At 39.6% G+C, this 22,787-nt stretch overlaps 3 protein-coding genes across 3 annotated transcripts in view; 1 reads left to right on the forward strand and 2 right to left on the reverse strand.

Annotated features, from left to right (window-relative positions):
- LOC149501040 (uncharacterized) overlaps positions 1-4,082 on the reverse strand; it is a 173,526-nt gene extending 169,444 nt beyond the window's left edge. Inside the window, exon 1 of the mRNA XM_089734720.1 lies at positions 3,579-4,082. The gene's annotated coding sequence lies outside the window, so the exon portion shown is untranslated. The remainder of the gene's footprint in view (positions 1-3,578) is intronic.
- The window catches only part of LOC114242066 (uncharacterized), a 111,549-nt gene that overhangs the window by 80,466 nt on the left and 8,296 nt on the right, over positions 1-22,787 (reverse strand). The gene's annotated exons all lie outside the window — the stretch shown is intronic.
- Positions 8,723-12,653, forward strand: LOC149501042 (uncharacterized). Its single transcript, XM_089734564.1, has 2 exons — positions 8,723-9,936; positions 10,765-12,653. Exons 1-2 carry the CDS (start codon positions 9,651-9,653, stop codon positions 10,962-10,964), a joined length of 486 nt encoding a protein of 161 aa, XP_089590690.1. The 5' UTR covers positions 8,723-9,650; the 3' UTR covers positions 10,965-12,653.

Raw genomic sequence — 22,787 nt, forward strand, 5'->3', positions numbered from 1 at the left:
GCGGGAAAAATATATCGGGAAATTTTTTTTTCGGATGAAAAATTTTTTACCGTAGAAGAGAGCTACAACAAACAAAATGATAAGGTGTACGCACACAGTAGTGAAGAAGCGAGCAACCGTTATCCGCGTGTCCAATGAGGTCATTTTCCATCCTCGCTCACGGTATGGTTGGGAGTTTCTTATTGGGGCTTAACAGAGGTACATTTTTGTGAGAAAGGTGTAAAAACCATGTTCAATAACAGGCACTGGGTATTCCAACAAGATTCGGCGCCAGCTCATAGAGCGAAGAGCACACAAGACTGGCTGGCGGCGCGTGAAATCGACTTCATCCGGCACGAAGACTGGCCCTCCTCCAGTCCAGATTTGAATCCGTTAGATTACAAGATATGGCAACACTTGGAGGAAAAGGCGTGCTCAAAGCCTCATCCCAATTTGGAGCCACTCAAGACATCCTTGATTAAGGCAGCCGCCGATATTGACATGGACCTCGTTCGTGCTGCGATAGACGACTGGCCGCGCAGATTGAAGGCCTGTATTCAAAATCATGGAGGTCATTTTGAATAAACTTTAGTGTCATAATAATCTATGTTTTGTTAAGTTCATTTTGGTATATGAATGGTTACATAATGAATAAACTTGTTTCAATTATTTTACATTAAACATGTGACAGAATTTATGACCTGACTAGGTAGATGCTAGCGCTATATAATCAAATTCTTCGTGTTATAGTTTTCACCCATAGTCAACATAACATAAAGTTAAATTGTTATTATTATTTTTATTGCTTAGGCGGGCGGACGAGCTCACAGCTCACCTGGTGTTAAGTGGTTATTAGAGCCCATGGACATCTACAACGTAAATGCTCCACCCACCTTGACATATAAGTTCTAAGATCTCAGTATAGTTACAACGGCTGCTTCACCCTTCAAACCGAAACGCTTTACTGCTTCACGGCAGAAATAGGCAGGGCGGGGTACCTACCCGCGCGGACTCACAAGAGTTCCTACCACCAGTAAATAAATCATTTTATTTTAAATCATTTTATTGAATTCAAATTAACATTTCAACATGAAGTTAAATTGTAAATTAATTCAAAAATACAATCGATGAAATAAAATTAAATCGTTTTGAATACTATATGCTGCTCAAACGAAGTCCACAGAAATCAGTGAGAATTAATTTAACTATAGATAAACTAATGAGTAATGGCAAATGGAATAATGCCTCTGGTTTTCCTAAAGGCTTCACGTATTCAGGTGTCTGTCGGTCTGCATCTAAATTAATTTAGTGATATTATTGAAAATTAGCAAAGGTAATTATGCTTTGATATCAAATTGCTAGGATAAGGTAGTGAAAATTCTTGTATTGTGTTGAAAATATTTTAGTTTTCGGAAAGTGTTTGAGTGTCTTTTTTTATTGCAAACCTATCCTTGTAACGCTAGAAAAATTGAAATTGTTTTTTTTTTGTTTTTAAATTAACGCCCTCTAGCGTATACGTGGCGCAGTGTGGGAAATATAACTATATAATTGTGAAACACTGCGTAGTGCACTTATTCGACACTGCATGGCGTGACCGTGGCTATCTTGTCTGTGGTTCGAGGGTGAGATTGTCACAGCACTATAGGTGGAACATTCGAGAACCGTAAGACTATTCTTATAAAAGGACAAGTCACTTTGTCCGATGCCTTTTTCAATCGACATCTCTCGAGCTGCAGTGCAAGTTTTATTAAGTATTTACCAAAGTCAATTTAACAGTTTCTTGGTGTATTTTTATTCAACCAGGGTAAGTGTTTCACAATTTATTCTCCACACTGTGTCCACAACCTTTATCTAAATAGAAGTTAACACCACTTTGTCTTGTCGTGTAGGTCCTAATAACTGGTACATTACATGTACATCAGTTAGGGTGCGGAGCGTGAACTTATTATCACCTTCGAGATCCCGCAGTACTTTTCTACGTGGACGCTGCCGGAAGCGAGGTGCTCTGGCTTGGCGATCCAAGAAAGTACTTGACTACCGTAGAACAAAGAAACACACCTGCATACACAACCTGGCTCGGATCCAGCAACCCCAGTTGCGGGGAAGCAATCCAGTGAACGTTCATCGTCATTTTATGAACCAAACTGGTGATACCGTCATTGTTTATAATATTTTAATCTCACTTTCTTAAATACTTACTCGTGTGTTCGGTATACTTACCGACACACATTTAATCAAGGATACCTTACCAGTTATTTATTCTGTGTAAACAATTATAATCATTAAATCTGTATTCATGTATAGTTAATAAACTCAAGTGTAATATGTATTGTAATTGTTTCATTTATTGGCGTGAGTCTCCCAGAGCGGTAAGTGGTGGCGCCCTGAGATCCTCCTCACAGAGTCTCCTGTTCACCGGTTGTCTGCCGGTGGTGACGTGTCTAGAAGTGGTGCGACTCGGCCCCGTGTCTCTCGACCCATAGACCACCTTTTGGGGAGTAACGCGGCTGGGCCTCATGTAACATCGGCATACCAGGGACACCCTTAGACACAGACACGTTATATCCTTCCGTTCGAAAATTTCCTATCCACTACATATATCCTATTGTCTAAGACCTGTTTTGTTTGATTTTTTGAAAGATGAAGATGCTTCGATCTTATACAATGGGCGTTAGCGTTGTGTCTAAGGGCTTTAGTTCCAAAAACATTCGGCGGGCCTTATTAATATATAGTAGCTGTAAGATAAAGGTCACAAAAGAAATTAAAATCGATTCCTGAAAGTTGCTCCATTTAATTTACTAGGTTAAGAGAGAAAAATCAAATTTGTGTCAATTTCCATTTAAAGTGTCACGTACGTAAGATTGTATCCGTAACCGTCTTTGATGTCAAAAACAGAGCGATCACGTATTGAACTCATGAATAAGAAAATTGAATGGATTTAGAACGTTACAAATGTTTAAAAAAAATCTTTAAGGTTTCGCGGAATTCGTTATTGGAATACTCAAAATATTGCTATTTAATAAAATAAAAATAAAAGGAGAGCTTTTTCGATAAATATATTAATCTGCAAACTACACAAAGTAAAACTGTCTAAAATCTATATATATAAAAATGAATTGCTGTTCGTTAGTCTCGCTGAAACTCGAGAACGGCTGGACCGGTTCGGCTAATTTTGGTCTTGAATTATTTGTGGAATTTCAGGGAAGGTTTAAAAGGTAAATAAATATGAAAATCCTCGGAATTAAATAAAAATTACAATTTTGTTTTTCCCTTGATATGTCCCCCGTCGGACGGATTCATTTTGTTTGTCTTAAGTTTATTTTATACAAAAGTTTAGGTATTTTATTTATCGATTGAGGCACTACGAAGTCTGCCGGGTCAGCTAGTACAATATAAAATAAATGTTTGATAATACAACATTTATTTTCAGACATCCACAGTATATAGTTCCCTTATTTTGAATTTAGACTGCGATATAGTTCTGCCCCAGACTGGTGATGCCCATGAGCTACGGGTGACTACTCATCATCAGATGGGCCGTGTGTTCCACTATGAACAATGACATTGAAAAACGTGAAATCAACAATGGAATTTTTCACATCTATACTAATATTATAAAGCTGAAGAGTTTGTTTGTTTGAACGCGCTAATCTCAGGAACTACTTACTGGTCCGATTTAAAAAATTCTTTCAGTGTTAGATAGACCATTTATTGAGGAAAGCTATAGGCTATATATCAAAACGGTAAGGCCAATAAAAGTGGAGCACCAATAAATAATGTGTTTTTTTTTTATTGTAGATGTGTGGACGAGCTCACAGCTCACCTGGTGTTAAGTGGTTACTGGAACCCATAGACATCTACAACGTAAATGCGCCACACACCTCGAGATATAAGTTCTAAGGTCTCAGTATAGTTACAACGGCTGTGCCCCACCCTTCAAACCGAAACGCATTACTGCTTCACGGCAGAAATAGGCGGGGCGGTGGTACCTACCCGTGCGGACTCACAAGAGGTCCTACCACCAGTAAAAAATGTAATGTTTCAAAATAAGGGTTTAAATAGCTTGTTAACATTCTATAATTCAAAAATATTTTCATTTTCTACGTAAATGAAGTGAGAGGTAAAATTTACCGTTATGCCAAAGTAACTATTCCACGCGGACGGAGTTGCAGGCAAAAGCTAGCATTCAATAAATTTTTAAGACCTTTATGGCTGTCGAGAGTTCATTCTTATGGCCCAAACGATAAGAAACAAATCAATCTAAGTGGAAAACAATTTCGTTTCTCAAGTTTAGCATTCCGGAAACCAGACCGGCCTCATTTATTTTGTAAATAGTGTCACCTAATCAGTGTCACGTCGCATTAGTCATCGCCTTGATAGAAAACAACCAATACTTCAAATAAACAATAACAATTCTCACAATTTATTCCAGGGTGTGGAGACTTTTTTGAATGCTTATAGCTTATATATTTATAAACTTAAAAATACATTAAAGTGACAGTAAAACCAGAAAACAGTACTGTTACGTAAATTTACATAGCTAATGGCGGTAGGACGTATTCTGAGGCGACGCAGGTAGGTACTACCATCCTGGCTAGTTCACTAGCGAAGCTACCAGCTATTGGTTTCAAGGTAGTTGATGGCGTATTATGATGTCAATGTTCAACGCTAGCCTCAGTTGTCTCATTTGTGAAATATTTTAAAATTAAAACTTGAATAAATTTAACCCAAAATTGAAATTGGCGTAATTATTTATAGCCAATAACAACCAAAAGGGTTTGGGGGAAAAAATGCCATACTATTTTCAGCACATGTGTAAATATGCAAACATAAAGAACCTCATTTCCAAATGGACCCAGCTGACTCTTGGCCTCAGACTCTATAGACCGAATGTTCCAACTTACGCGGCCTAATACAACCTTCTGATATTTAGGATTAAATTCAATCGTTATACAAATATTTCGACTTTCAGATGACATAAAATTAGTAGGATGAAATTGAAATTTTGTCAAAAATATAATTTCATCTATTTCCAATTAATTAAAAGTGTCAAGAACGTAAATCGTTATTTTTTGTGGGCTAACCACATAAGTAATAAATTAAGCTATCATCAACAGACATCTGGCTGATACGGGTCCTATTAGTTTTGTAATAAAATTTGTATTTGAAATGTTTCCGTATTTTTTTTTAAATCCAAATCTTCCTGTACTCATTTTTTTTCTATAATTTTTATTTTTATTTACGGTTTTATGTGATACTTTTGATATGATTATTACCACGGAGATTTAAAACAATACATATGAAAATAAAAGTTACAGCGCATAAGTAATGGCGTAATAGTTGACACCTCGCTATGAATGGCGTATTTAAAATGCGAATATAAGATAAACCTGTCAGTACCAACAGATACACAATACAAATACTGTGTCGCAATCCGCCCTTTATTTACTCTGTTACGTAGAGACCCTTTCTTGCCTTCAAACATAAACAAAGGAACGTGACAGAACTTTGTTTATGAAAAATCTTGTATAAGATATGTTTCTTGATAATGAACTGTTTTTGGATTGTTGACAAAAAAATTACTTGAAATCAAATGGTACAAAGTTAGTAGTGTTATTAGAATCACGCCTTCTTAATTGGTGACTGAATATGTGGTGTTATTGCGCCGAGGGTTTCGATTCCAAATCGGGAAAACATTGTATGATGAAAATATTTGTTTGCTCTTTGTTTAGGTGTTTGTTATTTATATATATATATATATATATATGACGGCGTTAACGATATTTATGTTATATAGCACGTGCAATAGGAGTGACTCACACAAGCCAGGTGCGCCGGCCGTGTCGTTCCACTCGTAAACAACAGCTACATCAGAAGTGAGATCAGGACTCTACTCTCACTGGCGTGACGTGTTTGAACATGTTCGAAGTACAGCAAAAAAAACATGATGCAGATCAGAATACTAGTAGTGGTACGCCACAAGAGCGTGAATGCAGCATACGTAAGTCGTGTAATAACGTCTCTGTTACCTCGATGGAAGATCTGAGCCACGAAGAAATAGTCACATCTTACGTTCTGGCTCATGTTGTCCAGTTTGACTGTCGACGTCATCACATGGCGTTTACTAACGGAAATACAACACGTAACAAGCTATTGCAAGAAATTAAGGCAAGTGCAAATCTCAAGTGAAACTTCGATCGCAATAATGGATCTGTCATGACGAGTGGGTAGTTCCGACACGAATCGTTTTTAAGCCAATGACTACTGCTAGAGTTATATGGCACTAGTACAGTAAACCAGGACATGAGACTGTGAATTGTCGCTGAAATTTTAGAATCTACTCGATTCAATACCAATAACACTACACGTTCGATGACTTCGGGCTCCAGCAAGCAAGCAAACAAGAAAGCAAGCAAGTTTCCGTGGGGAAGAAAAATTTACACATCTGAAGTCGTCGTGAGACGTCCGGTGCGTTCGTGTCTGGCGATGCGGCGGTGTTCGGGTTCCGCTGGCGGATGCAGGTTTTTCCGGTGAAGTGCGTGCTTGTGCGTGCTTGACATGTGTTCGCGGTTGGCTTCCTCAGTGTGGGAGTAACATCGTGTAAGAGAGGTGGAACCCGTAAAATTGTAGTTTGCGTGGTGGCTGGTAAGATTTGTTGCGGTAAGAAGTTTGCATGGTGGTAAAATGTCTTGTGAGTCTGCACAGGTAGCCGGAGGTGAGACTTCCGCGGACGCGGCCCACCCAGTCCGCGAGAACCGGGCAGATCGCCTCGACGGTACGGAGGCCGGCTGACGGGTCCGCCAAACGACGAGACCACGCCTCCAGCACGGACTGCCGATATTGGAGCCCCCGCGCTCCGGCTGCACTTGCGCTAGGGCGCGCCGCCTCGTAGGAGACTGTGAGGTGCTGTGGCAGGTGCAACCAGAGACGTCAACGTGTGTTCCAGAGCTTCAGTGTGTTACAGATAAGTGGTTTTGGCTTCCCCTTTATGTTCCATTCAGGGTCAGAATGTAGTCTTATAAAACAAAGTCATAGTAATTTATTCAATGGTAAGCGGTTTCATGAACAAGTCACTCTTTGATCTGAAAGTAACTTAGACCAATCATGATGGCAAGAGCACTTAGGGGATATTCAACTCGCCCTTAATAGTGCACGTTGTCGAGTAACAGGGTTAACTCCAATAGAATAGACGTTTGCCGTTCAGGGTAGTTCACTTGAAATATCTTAAAGTTTCAACAGAGTGATAATCCCTCTAGATTAGATCTTGATTTAGCACGGTCGAAGACCGGCGAAAACAAAAAAAAAATAGGGCACAAACAGAAGCTTGGTTTAGTCGAGGCAAAGCTAAAGTCAAACTCTTTTCCGCTGGGGATTTTGTTTTCGTAAGTTGACCGAAAATGTAAAGGTCCCTTCGACATTACTGCAGTTTTGGAAAACGATAGGTATAAATTGAGACATGTAAATAGTTCTAATAGAGTGTACAAATTTCCCCATGAAAACTTACGTGAAATACCTCGAGGCCCGTCAGGCCTACTAGAAATTTCTGAAAATTATAGTGACGATGACGTGACGGCGTACACAGATGGGTTAAGTAATCTTGTTCATGAAACTGATCTTAATGATGACGACTCTATCACTGACAATAGAAGCGACATTTTTGTCCGCAAATAGCGATACAGCAAACATAGTCTGTGGGTAGTGATACAATGTCTGTAAGCTCAGGCACCTCAGGTGCAGGTGTTGGAAATGTAGAAAACGATGGTCGGTCTCGCACTATTTCTGAAGAAATTCCGTATAAATGTTCTGGTTTAAGAAATGTTTTAACGAACGCTACCGTACACGCAGATTAAAAAAAAAAAAAAAAAAGAGAATTGTATGTGGCTAGAGAGATGTTAATCCGGACTAGCAAAAAAAAAAAAAAGAGAAAAAAAACAAAAAAAAAGAAAGTGTGAAGTCATTGAAGGGTCTGTCCGGTCCAATGGCTTGGCTATAGGGATTTTCATCCAAATTAGGCACAACAATTAGCTACAGGGATTGCGATTCGGTCTAGCATTATCCGGTCCAGTTCGAAAAACTGAAGGGATAACAATTCCGGTCTAAGTTAAAAGGGACATACTTACATACCTGAAGAGTTTTAAATAAACTGGCCCAGGTATGTAAGCAGTCTGAAGGTTATTTATAGCCAGTATAGGATTTTCTGAAGAATTATGCGAACCGAACCGTACTAGATTGTTAATATCATAGACCACGTTTTAAGTTGCATCCGTTAATGTCAGGATGAACGAACACGTTTGTTGTTCACAGACATACCATAAGAATGCGCGCACGAGGACGAGCGCACGTCAGTATGGCCGTGACGGCGTTAACGATATTTATGTTATATAGCACGTGCAATAGGAGTGACTCACACAAGCCAGGTGCGCCGGCCGTGTCGTTCCACTCGTAAACAACAGCTGCAACAGAAGTGACTCATAAGCCAGCTGCGCCGGCTAGTATAAAAAGGCGGAACGTGCCTTGAAATGAACATTCGTTGGACTGCGCTTGCCTGGTGCACTTACTATATCCTTGTTACGTTGTGTGATTCAGTGACTGTTGTACGTACTGGTTAAAGTTGGACAAGTGTTAAAGTGAATTGTTAAGATAACATATTGTTGATTAAATCAGGAATCAAAAAGTGACATCGTTTTACTTGGTGTTCAACAAGATAATATCTACCCTCAAGCTTACATATATATATATATATGACGGCGTTAACGATATTTATGTTATATAGCACGTGCAATAGGAGTGACTCACACAAGCCAGGTGCGCCGGCCGTGTCGTTCCACTCGTAAACAACAGCTACATCAGAAGTGAGATCAGGACTCTACTCTCACTGGCGTGACGTGTTTGAACATGTTCGAAGTACAGCAAAAAAACATGATGTAGATCAGAATACTAGTAGTGGTACGCCACAAGAGCGTGAATGCAGCATACGTAAGTCGTGTAATAACGTCTCTGTTACCTCGATGGAAGATCTGAGCCACGAAGAAATCGTCACATCTTACGTTCTGGCTCATGTTGCCCAGTTTGACTGTCGACTTCATCACATGGCATTTACTAACGGAAATACAACACGTAACAAGCTATTGCAAGAAATTAAGGCAAGTGCAAATCTCAAGTGAAACTTCGATCGCAATAATGGATCTGTCATGACGAGTGGGTAGTTCCGACACGAATCGTTTTTAAGCCAATGACTACTGCTAGAGTTACATGGCACTAGTACAGTAAACCAGGACATGAGACTGTGAATTGTCGCTGAAATTTTAGAATCTACTCGATTCAATACCAATAACACTGCACGTTCGATGACTTCGGGCTCCAGCAAGCAAGCAAACAAGAAAGCAAGCAAGTTTCCGTTGGGAAGAAAAATTGACACATCTGAAGTCGTCGTGACCTGTAAGATAAGACGTCCGGTGCGTTCGTGTCTGGCGACGCGGCGGTGTTCGGGTTCCGCTGGCGGATGCAGGTTTTTCCGGTGAAGTGCGTGCTTGTGCGTGCTTGACATGTGTTCGCGGTTGGCTTCCTCAGTGTGGGAGTAACATCGTGTAAGAGAGGTGGAACCCGTAAAATTGTAGTTTGCGTGGTGGCTGGTAAGATTTGTTGCGGTAAGAAGTTTGCATGGTGGTAAAATGTCTTGTGAGTCTGCACAGGTAGCCGGAGGTGAGACTTCCGCGGTCGCGGCCCACCCAGTCCGCGAGAACCGGGCAGATCGCCTCGACGGTACGGAGGCCGGCCGACGGGTCCGCCAAACGACGAGACCACGCCTCCAGCACGGACTGCCGATATTGGAGCCCCCGCGCTCCGGCTGCACTTGCGCTAGGGCGCGCCGCCTCGTAGGAGACTGTGAGGTATCATTGAATAACTCTGACTGCGATCGCGCGCTGCCGGCGTCGCAGCGCGGCGACGTTCTCGTGGGTAAGGACGTGGCACCAGACGGGTGCTCCCTATAGTGCCATCGACCGCACGGGTACCATCACCCTGCCTATTTCTGCCGTGAAGCAGTGGTGTATTTCGGTTTGAAGGGTGGGGCAGCGGTTGTAACTATACTGAGACCTTAGAACTTCTATCTCAAGGTGTGTGGTGCGTTTACGCTGTGGATGTCTATGGTAACCACTTAACACAAGGTGGGCTGTGAGCTCGTCCACACATTAATACGAAGAGCATAATCAAACGAAATTAGATACGAAGTTTAAAGGGCCGTTTAAAGTAGTTGAAGTATTGGATGGTGTCGATTTAATTTTGACTCTCACACATTCGCTTAAGGCTCGAGCTGCTACTTGCCTCGCAAAAATACAGCCTGGTAAGATATCCTGGCCTACTATTAAAGAGATGCTGACAAAATTATCTAATGATGCAAGACCACTTCGACCTGGTTATTTAATTTGAAATGGAAAGCAAAAAGGGACCAGCTGAAGCCGGTATCCGGCTATGGCAACTTATAAAGAAGATTCCCGACGCTAATGTGCCAGAACAAATAGCCACCGGATTTGTTATATCAATACTGTCGCAGTGTGATGAAAGAATCCGTCGGGAATTGAACTCTGTCGTTATTACCACAAAAAATCGTCTATTTCACACATTACGTGGCTTTACCCTCAAAAGAAAAAACGAAGATCCTGATAAAGAACCAAAACGCTCTCGAAGTTTTTTTCCGTGGAAGCTGCCATTTCTGCGGAAAACCTGGGCATCGTGCCGAAGGGTGTTGCGACAGATACTGCTCTCAAACTTTTTTCGATATTCCAGCAAAACCTGAACAACCTCCTCATCCGTGGGCGCCCGGCTCTCGCCTGCAAGTCAGCTGTTACGTGTGCGGTGATGCGAGTCATGTAGCTTCTGGGTGTTCCATGCGCTACAAGAAGAAAAACGACACTGCTCCAGGTGCTGTGGCAGGTGCAACCAGAGACGTCAACGTGTGTTCCAGAGCTTCAGTGTGTTACAGATAAGTGGTTTTGGCTTCCCCTTTATGTTCCATTCAGGGTCAGAATGTAGTCTTATAAAACAAAGTCATAGTAATTTATTCAATGGTAAGCGGTTTCATGAACAAGTCACTTTGATCTGAAAGTAACTTAGACCAATCATGATGGTAAGAGCACTTAGGGGATATTCAACTCGCCCTTAATAGTGCACGTTGTCGAGTAACAGGGTTTACTCCAATAGAATAGACGTTTGCCGTTCAGGGTAGTTCACTTGAAATATCTTAAAGTTTCAACAGAGTGATAATCCCTCTAGATTAGATCTTGATTTAGCACGGTCGAATACCGGCGAAAACATAAAAAAAAGGGCACAAACAGAAGCTTGGTTTAGTCGAGGCAAAGCTAAAGTCAACCTCTTTTCCGCTGGGGATTTTGTTTTCGTAAGTTGACCGAAAATGTAAAGGTCCCTTCAACATTACTGTAGTTTTGGAAAACGATAGGTATAAATTGAGACATGTAAATAGTTCTAATAGAGTGTACAAGTTTCCCCATGAAAACTTACGTGAAATACCTCGAGGCCCGTCAGGCCTACTAGAAATTTCTGAAAATTATAGTGACGATGACGTGACGGCGTACACAGATGGGTTAATTAATCTTGTTCATGAAACTGATCTTAATGATGACGACTCTATCACTGACAATAGGAGCGACATTTTTGTCCGCAAATAGCGATACAGCAAACATAGTCTGTGGGTAGTGATACAATGTCTGTAAGCTCAGGCACCTCAGGTGCAGGTGTTGGAAATGTAGAAAACGATGGTCGGTCTCGCACTATTTCTGAAGAAATTCCGTATAAATGTTCTGGTTTAAGAAATGTTTTAACAAACGCTACCGTACACGCAGATTAAAAAAAAAAAAAAAAGAGAATTGTATGTGGCTAGAGAGATGTTAATCCGGACTAGCAAAAAAAAAGAGAAAAAAAAAAAAAAAAAAGAAAGTGTGAAGTCATTGAAGGGTCTGTCCGGTCCAATGGCTTGGCTATAGAGATTTTCATCCAGATTAGCCACAACAATTAGCTACAGGGATTGCGATTCGGTCTAGCATTATCCGGTCCAGTTCGAAAAACTGAAGGGATAACAATTCCGGTCTAAGTTAAAAGGGACATACTTACATACCTGAAGAGTTTTAAATGAACTGGCCCAGGTATGTAAGCAGTCTGAAGGTTATTTATAGCCAGTGTAGGATTTTCTGAAGAATTATGCGAACCGAACCGTACTAGATTGTTAATATCATAGACCACGTTTTAAGTTGCATCCGTTAATGTCAGGATGAACGAACACGTTTGTTGTTCACAGACATACCATAAGAATGCGCGCACGAGGACGAGCGCACGTCAGTATGGCCGTGACGGCGTTAACGATATTTATGTTATATAGCACGTGCAATAGGAGTGACTCACACAAGCCAGGTGCGCCGGCCGTGTCGTTCCACTCGTAAACAACAGCTGCAACAGAAGTGACTCATAAGCCAGCTGCGCCGGCTAGTATAAAAAGGCGGAACGTGCCTTGAAATGAACATTCGTTGGACTGCGCTTGCCTGGTGCACTTACTATATCGTTGTTACGTTGTGTGATTCAGTGACTGTTGTACGTACTGGTTGGACAAGTGTTAAAGTGAATTGTTAAGATAACATATTGTTGATTAAATCAGGAATCAAAAAGTGACATCGTTTTACTTGGTGTTCAACAAGATAATATCTACCCTCAAGCTTACATATATATACTAGCTGACCCGGCAGACTTCGTAATGCCTCAATCGATAAATAAAAGTCCTAAACTTTTGTCTATACTAATATTATAAAGAGGAAAGATTTGTTTGTTTGTTTGTTTCGAATAGGCTCCGAAACTACTGGACCGATTTGAAAAATTCTTTTTCCATTAGAAGCCGACATTGTCCCTGATGAACATAGGCTACTTTTTTCAATTTTTTTTTTTTGGTTTCATGTGTGTTTTAATGTTTCCGAAGCGAAGCGAGGGCGGGTCGCTAGTATAAAATAAACAAAATCAAAGGAAAAACAAAAGTGTTATTTTTATTTAATTCCCAACATTTTCATATTTATCTACCTTTTAAACCTTCTCTGGACTTCCACAAAATATAATTCAAGACCAAAATTAGCCAAATAATTTAAAAATAATTATGTTTGTCAGTCTCTGGTACCTATAACACAGAGAACCTTAATTTGGTGCCGGGTGACCGTGCGTGATTTGTTCGAAGCTATTATTGTAATTAAAAAAATATTAAAAAAAATATTTATTATTTCTTTCTTCTTCAGTCATATGTAGCCTATAGGGTCTAAAAAGCATTGTAGTAACAAAAGTTTAAAAAACTTTCATTGGTTCGGTCGATGATTAAATGTAACTTTAAATATGAATAGCAAAGAATCTTTTAAAAGTTAGCTGTTTATCGAAGAAAAATCGCATTACGTGAACACGGCGCTATGACAAGAGACGGACAACTGGCATCGTAGCAATCGGTAATGTACCGGAATATACCATGATCGTTAACTACATTTGCTCTGATTATGAGTATTGTTCAAACCGGCTTTTCGATTTTTTCTTTTGCAGGCGGAAATAGCAGTTTACGGCCCACCTAATAATATTGTCTTGTTATCTTAAGACATACCAGACATATCTTAAGATACCAGGTCCACCACCCTGCCCATTTCTGCAGTAAAACAGTAATGCGCTTCGCTTTTAAGGGTGGGGCAACCGTTGTAACTATACTGAGACCTTAAAATTCATATGTCAAAGTGGGTGACGGCATTTACGTTGTAGATGTCTATGGGTTCCGGTAGCCATTTAAAACCAAGTCAGCCGTGTGCTCGTCCATCTATCTAGGCAATAAAAAAAACACTGGTGAAAACAAAATTAAAAACAGTGTCTATCCATCTTCAGCACACTGCTCAAAAGTTCCCAAAAGCATCTGTTGATATCACAGTCCCTTCTAAGCCCAACTGAAATCAGGCCAGTAATTTTAATTAGCTGAAACACGACGCAGTATTATTACAGTCGCACAATTCCAGGGATTAACAACGTGTAGGCTTCGTGCTAATCTCGGGATGTTAAATTTTCGCGTCTCAAGAGTCCTACCGGTTTAATGATACCCCCAAGTTATGGCTTACTCGGTTTATGAGCGAACTATATTCCAGTACCAGAGACCTCCAAATTTGATGGTTTGTTTACCGTTACTGTTGATTAGCTTTTGGGTTCTTGCTTTAGCAGATGATTAACATCGACTTCGATGCATATTTTATTTTTTATTGCATTAACCGATAAACGATTTTACGGCCCATCTGATGTCAAGTCATTATTGAAGACGATAGACATCAGAACGTGACTGCTGGCACTTACCATGAGACTTGAGGCTTCATTGTCTATCAAAGGAAAGAAAATTTGGGGGGCTTAATTTTTTATACGAAATAGTATCCATTCATCGTGGAAGTAAATCGTGAACATATTGTGTTTTAAGTTCACATTCCGAAAGACTAAAGACTTATTGTTATCAAAAATTGGTATAAGCACCCGAAATTTGAATACAGATATTACCGTATCGCTCATTACGAGTGGACCAAGTCACTCACACTTACCCATGACGACCTAGCATTGATTCCATTTCATAAAACTTATTCAACGATAAAACATGGTAACGTGTTTCGGAAGTGTATCATTTGTTTACTTTTGTACAAAGCAACAATGATGTTGAAGGTTTTGTAAGACTGTTTTGTATTTATCTATTCTTCGTTCATGCTCAGAATCATTCGTTCCCATTAGTGGATCTCTAGTAGTAGTAGTAGGATCTCTTGTGAGTCCGCACGGGTAGGTACCACCACCCTGCCTATTCCTGCCGTGAAGCAGTAATGTGTTTCGGTTTGAAGGGTGGGGCAGTAGTTGTAACTATACTTGAGACCTTAGAACTTATATTTCAAGGTGGGCGGCGCGTTTATGTTGTAGATGTCTATGGGCTCCAGTAACCACTTAACACCAGGTGGGCTGTAAGCTCGTCCACCTATCTAATCAATGAAGAAAAAAAATTCCTAAGTCTTGACATTCACCAATCATGTTCGATGCGTCGTAGTGAGCATACGAAAGTAAAGCCTTAGGCTCATTGTTACTTCTTGTGGTATATTTAGTGGTATTGGTAATTTAGTTGTAATTGAAAATCATTATGTAAATGTGTTCCCCACACTAAGACACCTTCCTCGTGCTAAGGTATTTTAGATTAGAAATTAGATTATAAAAAAGTTGAGCAAAATACTATACGCTGTATACAGAGACTTTGAAAAGAATTTTTATCTAAGATTACTATCACGAAGATAAAATCTCATAGAAATTGAAAGGATATCGCAAAAGGAGGAGAAAGATTTTTTTTTTAAAACCCTGAAAGTTTCCTTATAGTCACGTTTCTCAAGCATTTGATCGGTCTTAGATGGTTTATGTTTGCTTTAAGAGGTTAAGATTAATGTTAAATTGAAAAGAAATCTTTTATAATAAGTCAAATACGTAGTTTTCCGCATTCGCGGCTCGGTGTCGCAATACATCTCTTCGTTTAACAGCTAGAAGGCTACAAATTACTTGATCTCCCATTATATTTTACTGAATTTTTAATTTTCATATATAAAATATTCCTGTGAATAGACGCATGGACGGGTTCACGGCGCATCTAGTACTGAGTTGTTCCCGAAGCCCTTAGACATCAACAAGTTAATACCGCCACCCACCTTAGAGATGAAGTCTTAGTATCAATTTTAATTTTTTATTTTTTTTATTGTTTAGATGGGTGGACAAGCTTACAAGCCCACCTCGTGTTAAGTGGTTACTGGAGCCCATTAACATCCACAATGTAAATGTGCCACCCACTTTGAGAGATAAGTATTTCCGCTTGAGGGTGTGGCAGCCGTTGTAACAAAAATAAAACAAAACAACGGCTGCTCCATCCTTCAAGCCGAAATGCATTACTGCTTTACGGCAGAAATAGGCAGGGTGGTGGTACCCATCCGCGCGGACTCACAAGAGGTCCTACCACCAGTAATTACGCAAATTATAATTTTGCGGGTTTGATTTTTATGACACGATGTTATTCCTTCACCGTCAATCGTGAACATTTGTTAAGTACATATTTTATTAGAAAAATTGGTACTCGCCTGCGGGATTCGAGCACCGGTGCATCGCTAGATACGAATGCACCGGACGTCTTATACTTTAGGCCACGACGACTTCAAATTCGGTCAAGTCCGGCAATTTCCTCCTGTTTCAAAAAGGAGCAATGGTATCTTACACATGTGGGATCACAATACGAACTACTACCAATAAAAATCATATAGTAACCTACCTGAAAAGCAAATGAGCTATTCACCGGATCAAAGGGATAACAGAACTTAATTGCCGTTACTAGGCCTGGTACTAAGCGAATATGAAATTTAAGTTTTAATTTGTGGCGGGTAGCCATCATACAATGCAAGATAATTGACAGATGCCTGAATTTCGCTTACGACATTTTCAAGATAAAGCGCATATATACAAGTTCCGAATAACAACATTTGGACCGTCGGTCTACCGAGCAATATCACCCGCTCGATGGAAGATCTTCCCTTTCGTCGCTTATCCCCAAACTGGTGACCTGCGACGGAACAATCGCAACCTTCTGATTCATCATCAGCGCATCAAGAACTTCGGCTACCACAATCCCGGTATTCTCGCAGATAAAAGCAAGTCATCGACAGTCGTCCCACAGCAAGCCAGCATCGGAGCCTCAACAGGACCATCGCAGCCGACTCACCGCGCTTCCTGGCCCTACGGCACGTACCTACACTGCCTCATCGCGCAGCATTCAAGCTCAGTCTCGACTCACCGCAGACTTCAAGCAGCACTGGCGACAATCACGCAGCATTCAAGCTCAGTTTCGACTCACCGCAAACTTCGAGCAGCACTGGCACTTGCAAGCTAATCTCAGCACGGACAACGATAACTAAATATGACACGACCTCCAGTCTCGGAGGGGAGTGATGTGGCGGGTAGCCATCATACAATGCAAGATAATTGACAGATGCCTGAATTTCGCTTACGACATTTTCAAGATAAAGCGCATATATACAAGTTCCGAATAACAACATTTGGACCGTCGGTCTACCGAGCAATATCATCCGCTCGGTGGAAGATTTTCCCTTTGTCGTTAAGCTCCCCAAAAATTAAATTGTAACAACTGGCGTCGCTCCCTTCGAAAATGGATAACTGTGGAAAATTTGCATGTTTTATTTTTCAAACATACACATACATATATTCAATGCGTGTTTCTTCCGATTACCATTTCAAAGTTTAAATAAAGCTAATAATAGTGTTAGTCAGACTTTGACTAATACTGGTCTTTACACTATTGTTGTCACATCATTAGCCATGTGACATGACGCTAATGAAACAGTCAACCGATCGAAGGCAAAATCTGGAAATAGAACGTATATAATAATATATATAGAAACACGTTCTAACAGATGCATAACGAGCACTTAACAAGAGGAACATTCGAGAAAAATAAAATACACACGTCTCCTGCAAGTCCTTTTTTTACAAAGAAACGCGCAGATCAAACGGTTTGCTTCATATTGTCAAAGCGCTGCTAACAAGTCTCGCTGACTCGTGTGATTTTTGTAGCCATTGTCAATGTCACATGTACGTGGTAATAAGTGATTCGAACGTAATGATTCATATTCTAAGGACTTCTTATTTAAGTCTTTTTTGGGAAATGGTACTTACCATTTTATTACTATTACATATACATACTCATTCTTAATTATGTTCACGAAAGTTCAGGATTAATTCTCCAATCCCGTTAGAGAAAAGGTATCGTAACTCTCAGGGACAACCCAAGTCAGACAACACTTGACAGAGAATATCTCTGAAAACGCATATTATATGGCCTACTCCCACAGCGGAGAGTGCTTTCGACCTCAGATAGGGATTCAAGGCGCACGTGCATAAGTGCCAAGCTTAGTGCCGCAGCTCCAAATGTAATTGTGAATCAGTAGGGGCGGGTCTGGCACAGAGCCGGTGGCAGGTTCCCTCAACTTTGTCAGATAGAAAGTAGTGGTAGGTAGTAGTGTACTAAGTTAGATTAAATTAGTGTTTCGTTGTGAAGAGAAGAAGAAAGCAGAGAGAGGCTGCCATCTAGCAACGCCACACCGTTGCACCAAGCTTAAGAATATTTATAAATACATATTAAGCATATATGTATTGTCGATGCCTTATAGCTGTATACGTCATTCGTCAGGTACTTTAACCTTGTCCCAAATAGCCCTATGACATATTTACTTTTACCCTGACCACTTTTCATCAGCTGGACTGCATTTTCATATGGTTAAAATAAAGTTCAAGCTGAAGAAAAAAAAAAACAAAGCGAACATAGTCTATGTCAACAGTGATGACCATCATTAGCGTAACGCTACTAACCAGCTTTAATCGTTACACAGAGGAACCTAAAACAACATTGTTGTATCCCGTTTCCCCTTGTCACGTGCAAAAGGTATTAAATTAAAATACTTCACGAGTTTGAAACTCAAGAACTCGTGTTTCAACCCTTTTAAGCCCAAACACTTTTACTTTACAAAGTTAACGCTCTGTGTTGTAAAGGAGTTGCGCTTATGGCCTGAGTGAAAGGGAAGTCTTGTTCCCAGGATTTCCTATGGGAGCACTCCTGAACGATATTCAAGAGAGGGTGTTTAAACTGCCCTAATTAAATTCCGTCCTAAAATAATAGTTGGATGCGCCTTTTTTCGTCTTAATTTTAATTGAGTTCTGTGTATTCGTTCGGTCCCTTTTTGATAAGATTTTTTGTTGCTATTTTAGCTACATTGACAATTTTGCAAGTCTATAAATATATAAAGGATATTTAAATATGCCAGGGTTTCCACAGTAACAAGTTTCAATATTGAACTGAGGATTGGATGAAGAAACAGCTTGCTTAAAATACTTGATAGGTACTTGATTAGTCGCGTTGTAAGTCCGCACGAGTTAGGATCACTGTCCTTGTCTATTTATACTGTGAAGCTCACGTAAGTTTCAATGCGTAATTATTAGTGAATATTTAAATTGTCCCAAAAATGTCAAAAGATGATATATTGATGATTTATTGGATGGGTGTATGTGAAATGAAATGTGTACATCACAGAATCAAAGCAAAATATCAGGAACTGTTTAAAAGTCAATATCATAGTAAGAGCTCATTATATTATAGCAGTACTAATAATGTAGACAGCCACTAAAGCTTAAAGCAATTCGTGTTCAATTCTCTGCATATAATTTGTAATGACAAATATTTAAAAAGACTTTGCTTTGCAAGCTTTGTCATTGGAAGCGATGTTATTTTTCCAAGATCAATTATCTAGTTAAAACTAACAATGCCTAGATAGACAAACCCAATCTAAACACGACACAATAATATGACACACAGCATTTCAGTTTCTTTTGAATGATAGGAACACTCCAAACTTTTTGGAACATTTTGACTAGCTTGTGATACGCAATTTCTTTATAAAATATTATTCATTTCCGTTGGGGCTTCAGTATTTCGGGGATATTAATTATCTGCTTATTGATATGGGTTTACTTGCTTAATGAAACGAAATTTATAAGGGAAAAAAAATAATTAATTATTTTTTGAAAAGTAGACAGTTGACGCTACTCGTGGATATTGACGATATCAGAGTCATAAACTGACCATAGAAGAATTTTTTTCGATAAGAAGCTGCTAGATAATCTTGATCTTAAAATATTTATTTAAAATAGCTAAAGGTAATAAATAAAAATTCACTATACTGCTTGAGATAGCCCTAAACAGGCCATTTCGGATTCTTCCGATCTACTAACGATGCTTTTGGATGCCTCAAGCACCGGTCACCGTTCTCATCGAATGGGTTCGACGAGTAAATTAGCCCATAGACACAGCCCACTGGGTTTCTCGCCGGATCTTCTTAGTGGGTCGCGTTTCCGATCCGGTGGTAGATTCTGCGAAGCACTGCTCTTGCTAGGGCTAGTGTTAGCAACGTCTTCAGGTTAGAGCCCCATGAGCTCACCTGCACCTTAGGTTACGCTGACATAGAATCTAAAGGCAACCCGCTTACGTAGGGGAAAAAATATGATACATACATAATGTTCCCATTATTTATATACCTGCAAACGAAACTAGTGCTTTTCTACAAAAAATTGTGATTTTCAATTTGAATTTGTATTTTTAAAAAGAAAGTCAACTAACTAACATTATGACTGGATTGTTATTTCGGGTCAGTGGCATAGTTTGTACGATCCCAACAAATAATTCAAAGTGACCGTTACACAGCTTTACGAGCTTTGAGCTTGGTGCTTGTGTAAGCACGGCTGTGTCAACGCGATGAGGTCTGTGTGGGTTGTTCTGCATCTAGCTTTGAAATTTGGAGTATATTGAATGTAAAGATACGATGTACATCAGATACATGTAAGTAAGTTATCTAACTAAGCTAAATTTATATAAATCTGGGGATTTAATTTTAGTAAAAAAACGAAAATTGTAACAAACTTGATCCACTATATTTTTGGGTTCATTTACAGTTGTTAAGGATATATCGCCTAATGTTATCAACAGAGTATTTTAATAAAATAATATTAAAATACGATTATATTTAATCTGAAATATTTCAAAAATTTCCAAAGAGTTGAGAGTAATACAGACATGAGCGAATTTTTTTTTCTTTAAAGTGTTACATGTTTCATTTATGTTTTTCATGAATTGTTATTGTAACGAATAGAGATTTCGCAAAAATGTTTTTATTTTATTTTTTTATTGCTTAGATGGATGGACGAGCTCACAGCCCACCTGGTGTTAAGTGGTTACCGGAGCCCATAGACATCTACAACGTAAATGCGCCACCCGCCTCGCCAGCAATTTATCTCAACTTCGGATATTTCAGGTTTTTTAGTGACTTCAGTGGCAGATCAGCACGCGACTCACCTTAGGGCGAGTGACGACCCAGATTATCAATGCTATGAGCGCAGTTAAGCTACTAACTACTAAATACACTACCTATCGCTCACAGTCAAAGACATAACTCACACTTATCTTTATTTGACTTGTCGCTTAGCGTAATCTATTTATCTTGACACTGGAGCGATGAGTCAACGCGTTTTTCACACGTGAGCCGTTTGTTACATTTCTCAAGTTATTCCTTCAACGAATCGAGAAGTCGTTTTACATATAGAGTTACTCGATCGGCTGTCATCGGCAAATTGCCTTGAAGCGTTATCGGCTGACGTGATGGAATTCATAATCTGCTTGTATCTCCATGAACACGTTTTATATTGACTAAGAGAGAGAGAGAGAGAGAGAGAATACACTTTATTGCACACCAAAACACAATTTACATTCAAAAACAATCAAAAAAAGCAGATACATTTGTACAAGAGGCGGTCTTATCGCTAAAAGCGATCTCTTCCAGACAACCGTTTAATTTATAGAAATTCTGGAAAATATAAAAAAATATAGCAGGTATGTTGCGGTGTACTATAGATAATACATTATTATAGAAAATATGTACATATAATAAACAAAATATATACCGTTTACATATAATATCAAATATATACCAATATTTATATACCAAAGGTTATCATCGAATTTGTAAGAAGCAGAAGTCAACGTATTTTTTTTTTTTTTTTTTTTTCCGGGTAGAGGGCCGAACCTCCTACGAGGTCCCCGCGCAAAAGGGGCGCGCGGGGTATGTGAGACTCAACGATCTGTATGGTGTTGTGAGCAGACCGCGGGCCCAAGGATTTTAGGACCCACCCACTAAACGACTCCCCTGCACTCTTACACCCGACGTCCGATCCCCTCCGAGGTCAGAACCCGGATGAGGTAGGGGGGAGAAGTCAACGTATATTTTAACCTTTTTTTTTCATATCGAAAGACTATTTTGGCTTAAGCGAAATTTCGCACTGAAAAGTAATCGATATAACTACGTGGAATTAAGAATCGAAACTTTTAGCCGTCAAGTTGGTTTTAGTTTGCTTTGGCTTGGCTCTGCCCTTGGCATTGCTGAAGACTATAGGCGACGATAATCACTCACCATTAGTTGGGCCGTATGCTCGTCTGCCAACAAAGGCAATAAAAAAATCTAGCTCACACCTGTCACCTCCTGGTCTATGTAACTTTGATTCTAATTATACCACAATCTCTGGGCAATTAAAAATGATTGAGTGTTTATTTATTTATTTAGACACACCAACAGCAATACATACAAACCATTCAAGCTTAAAATTAACAATAGTATAAAATTAAGTACTGCTATGTAAGCCAGTTACAGGTATGTACAGCAATCTCACTATGACATGTTACAGCAATTCTTCAAACAACGGAAAAATAGGTTAAATTTAAATGTTAAAAGTAAGACATAAAAAAAAAAATTAAAAAAAAACCTGAAAGTTTTGTTGAAGATGCTCTTGGCTATCGCGTTCGTATCATCACACCATCATCAATTCACTAATAGTATCTAGAACCAGAGCCTTGGTGAAGGCCTATATCCAGCAGTGGATGTCTGTGAGCTGAAGGATAGGATACGGTAAGATCTAGAACCTCTATATTCATTCCCTAAAAGCTTGTAGAAATCTGTCTAATTGTCTTTATAACCAAATCAATGATTCTTTAAATTTTTTTTTTTATTGCTTTGATGGGTGGACGAGCTCACAGCCCACCTGTTGTTAAGTGGTTACTGAAGCCCATAGACATCTACAACGTAAATGCGCCACCTACTTTGAGATATAAGTTGTAAGGTCTCAGT

This window comes from Bombyx mandarina, chromosome 18 (genome assembly GCF_030267445.1).
Source record: "Bombyx mandarina strain Sakado chromosome 18, ASM3026744v2".
Lineage (NCBI taxonomy): Eukaryota > Metazoa > Arthropoda > Insecta > Lepidoptera > Bombycidae > Bombyx > Bombyx mandarina.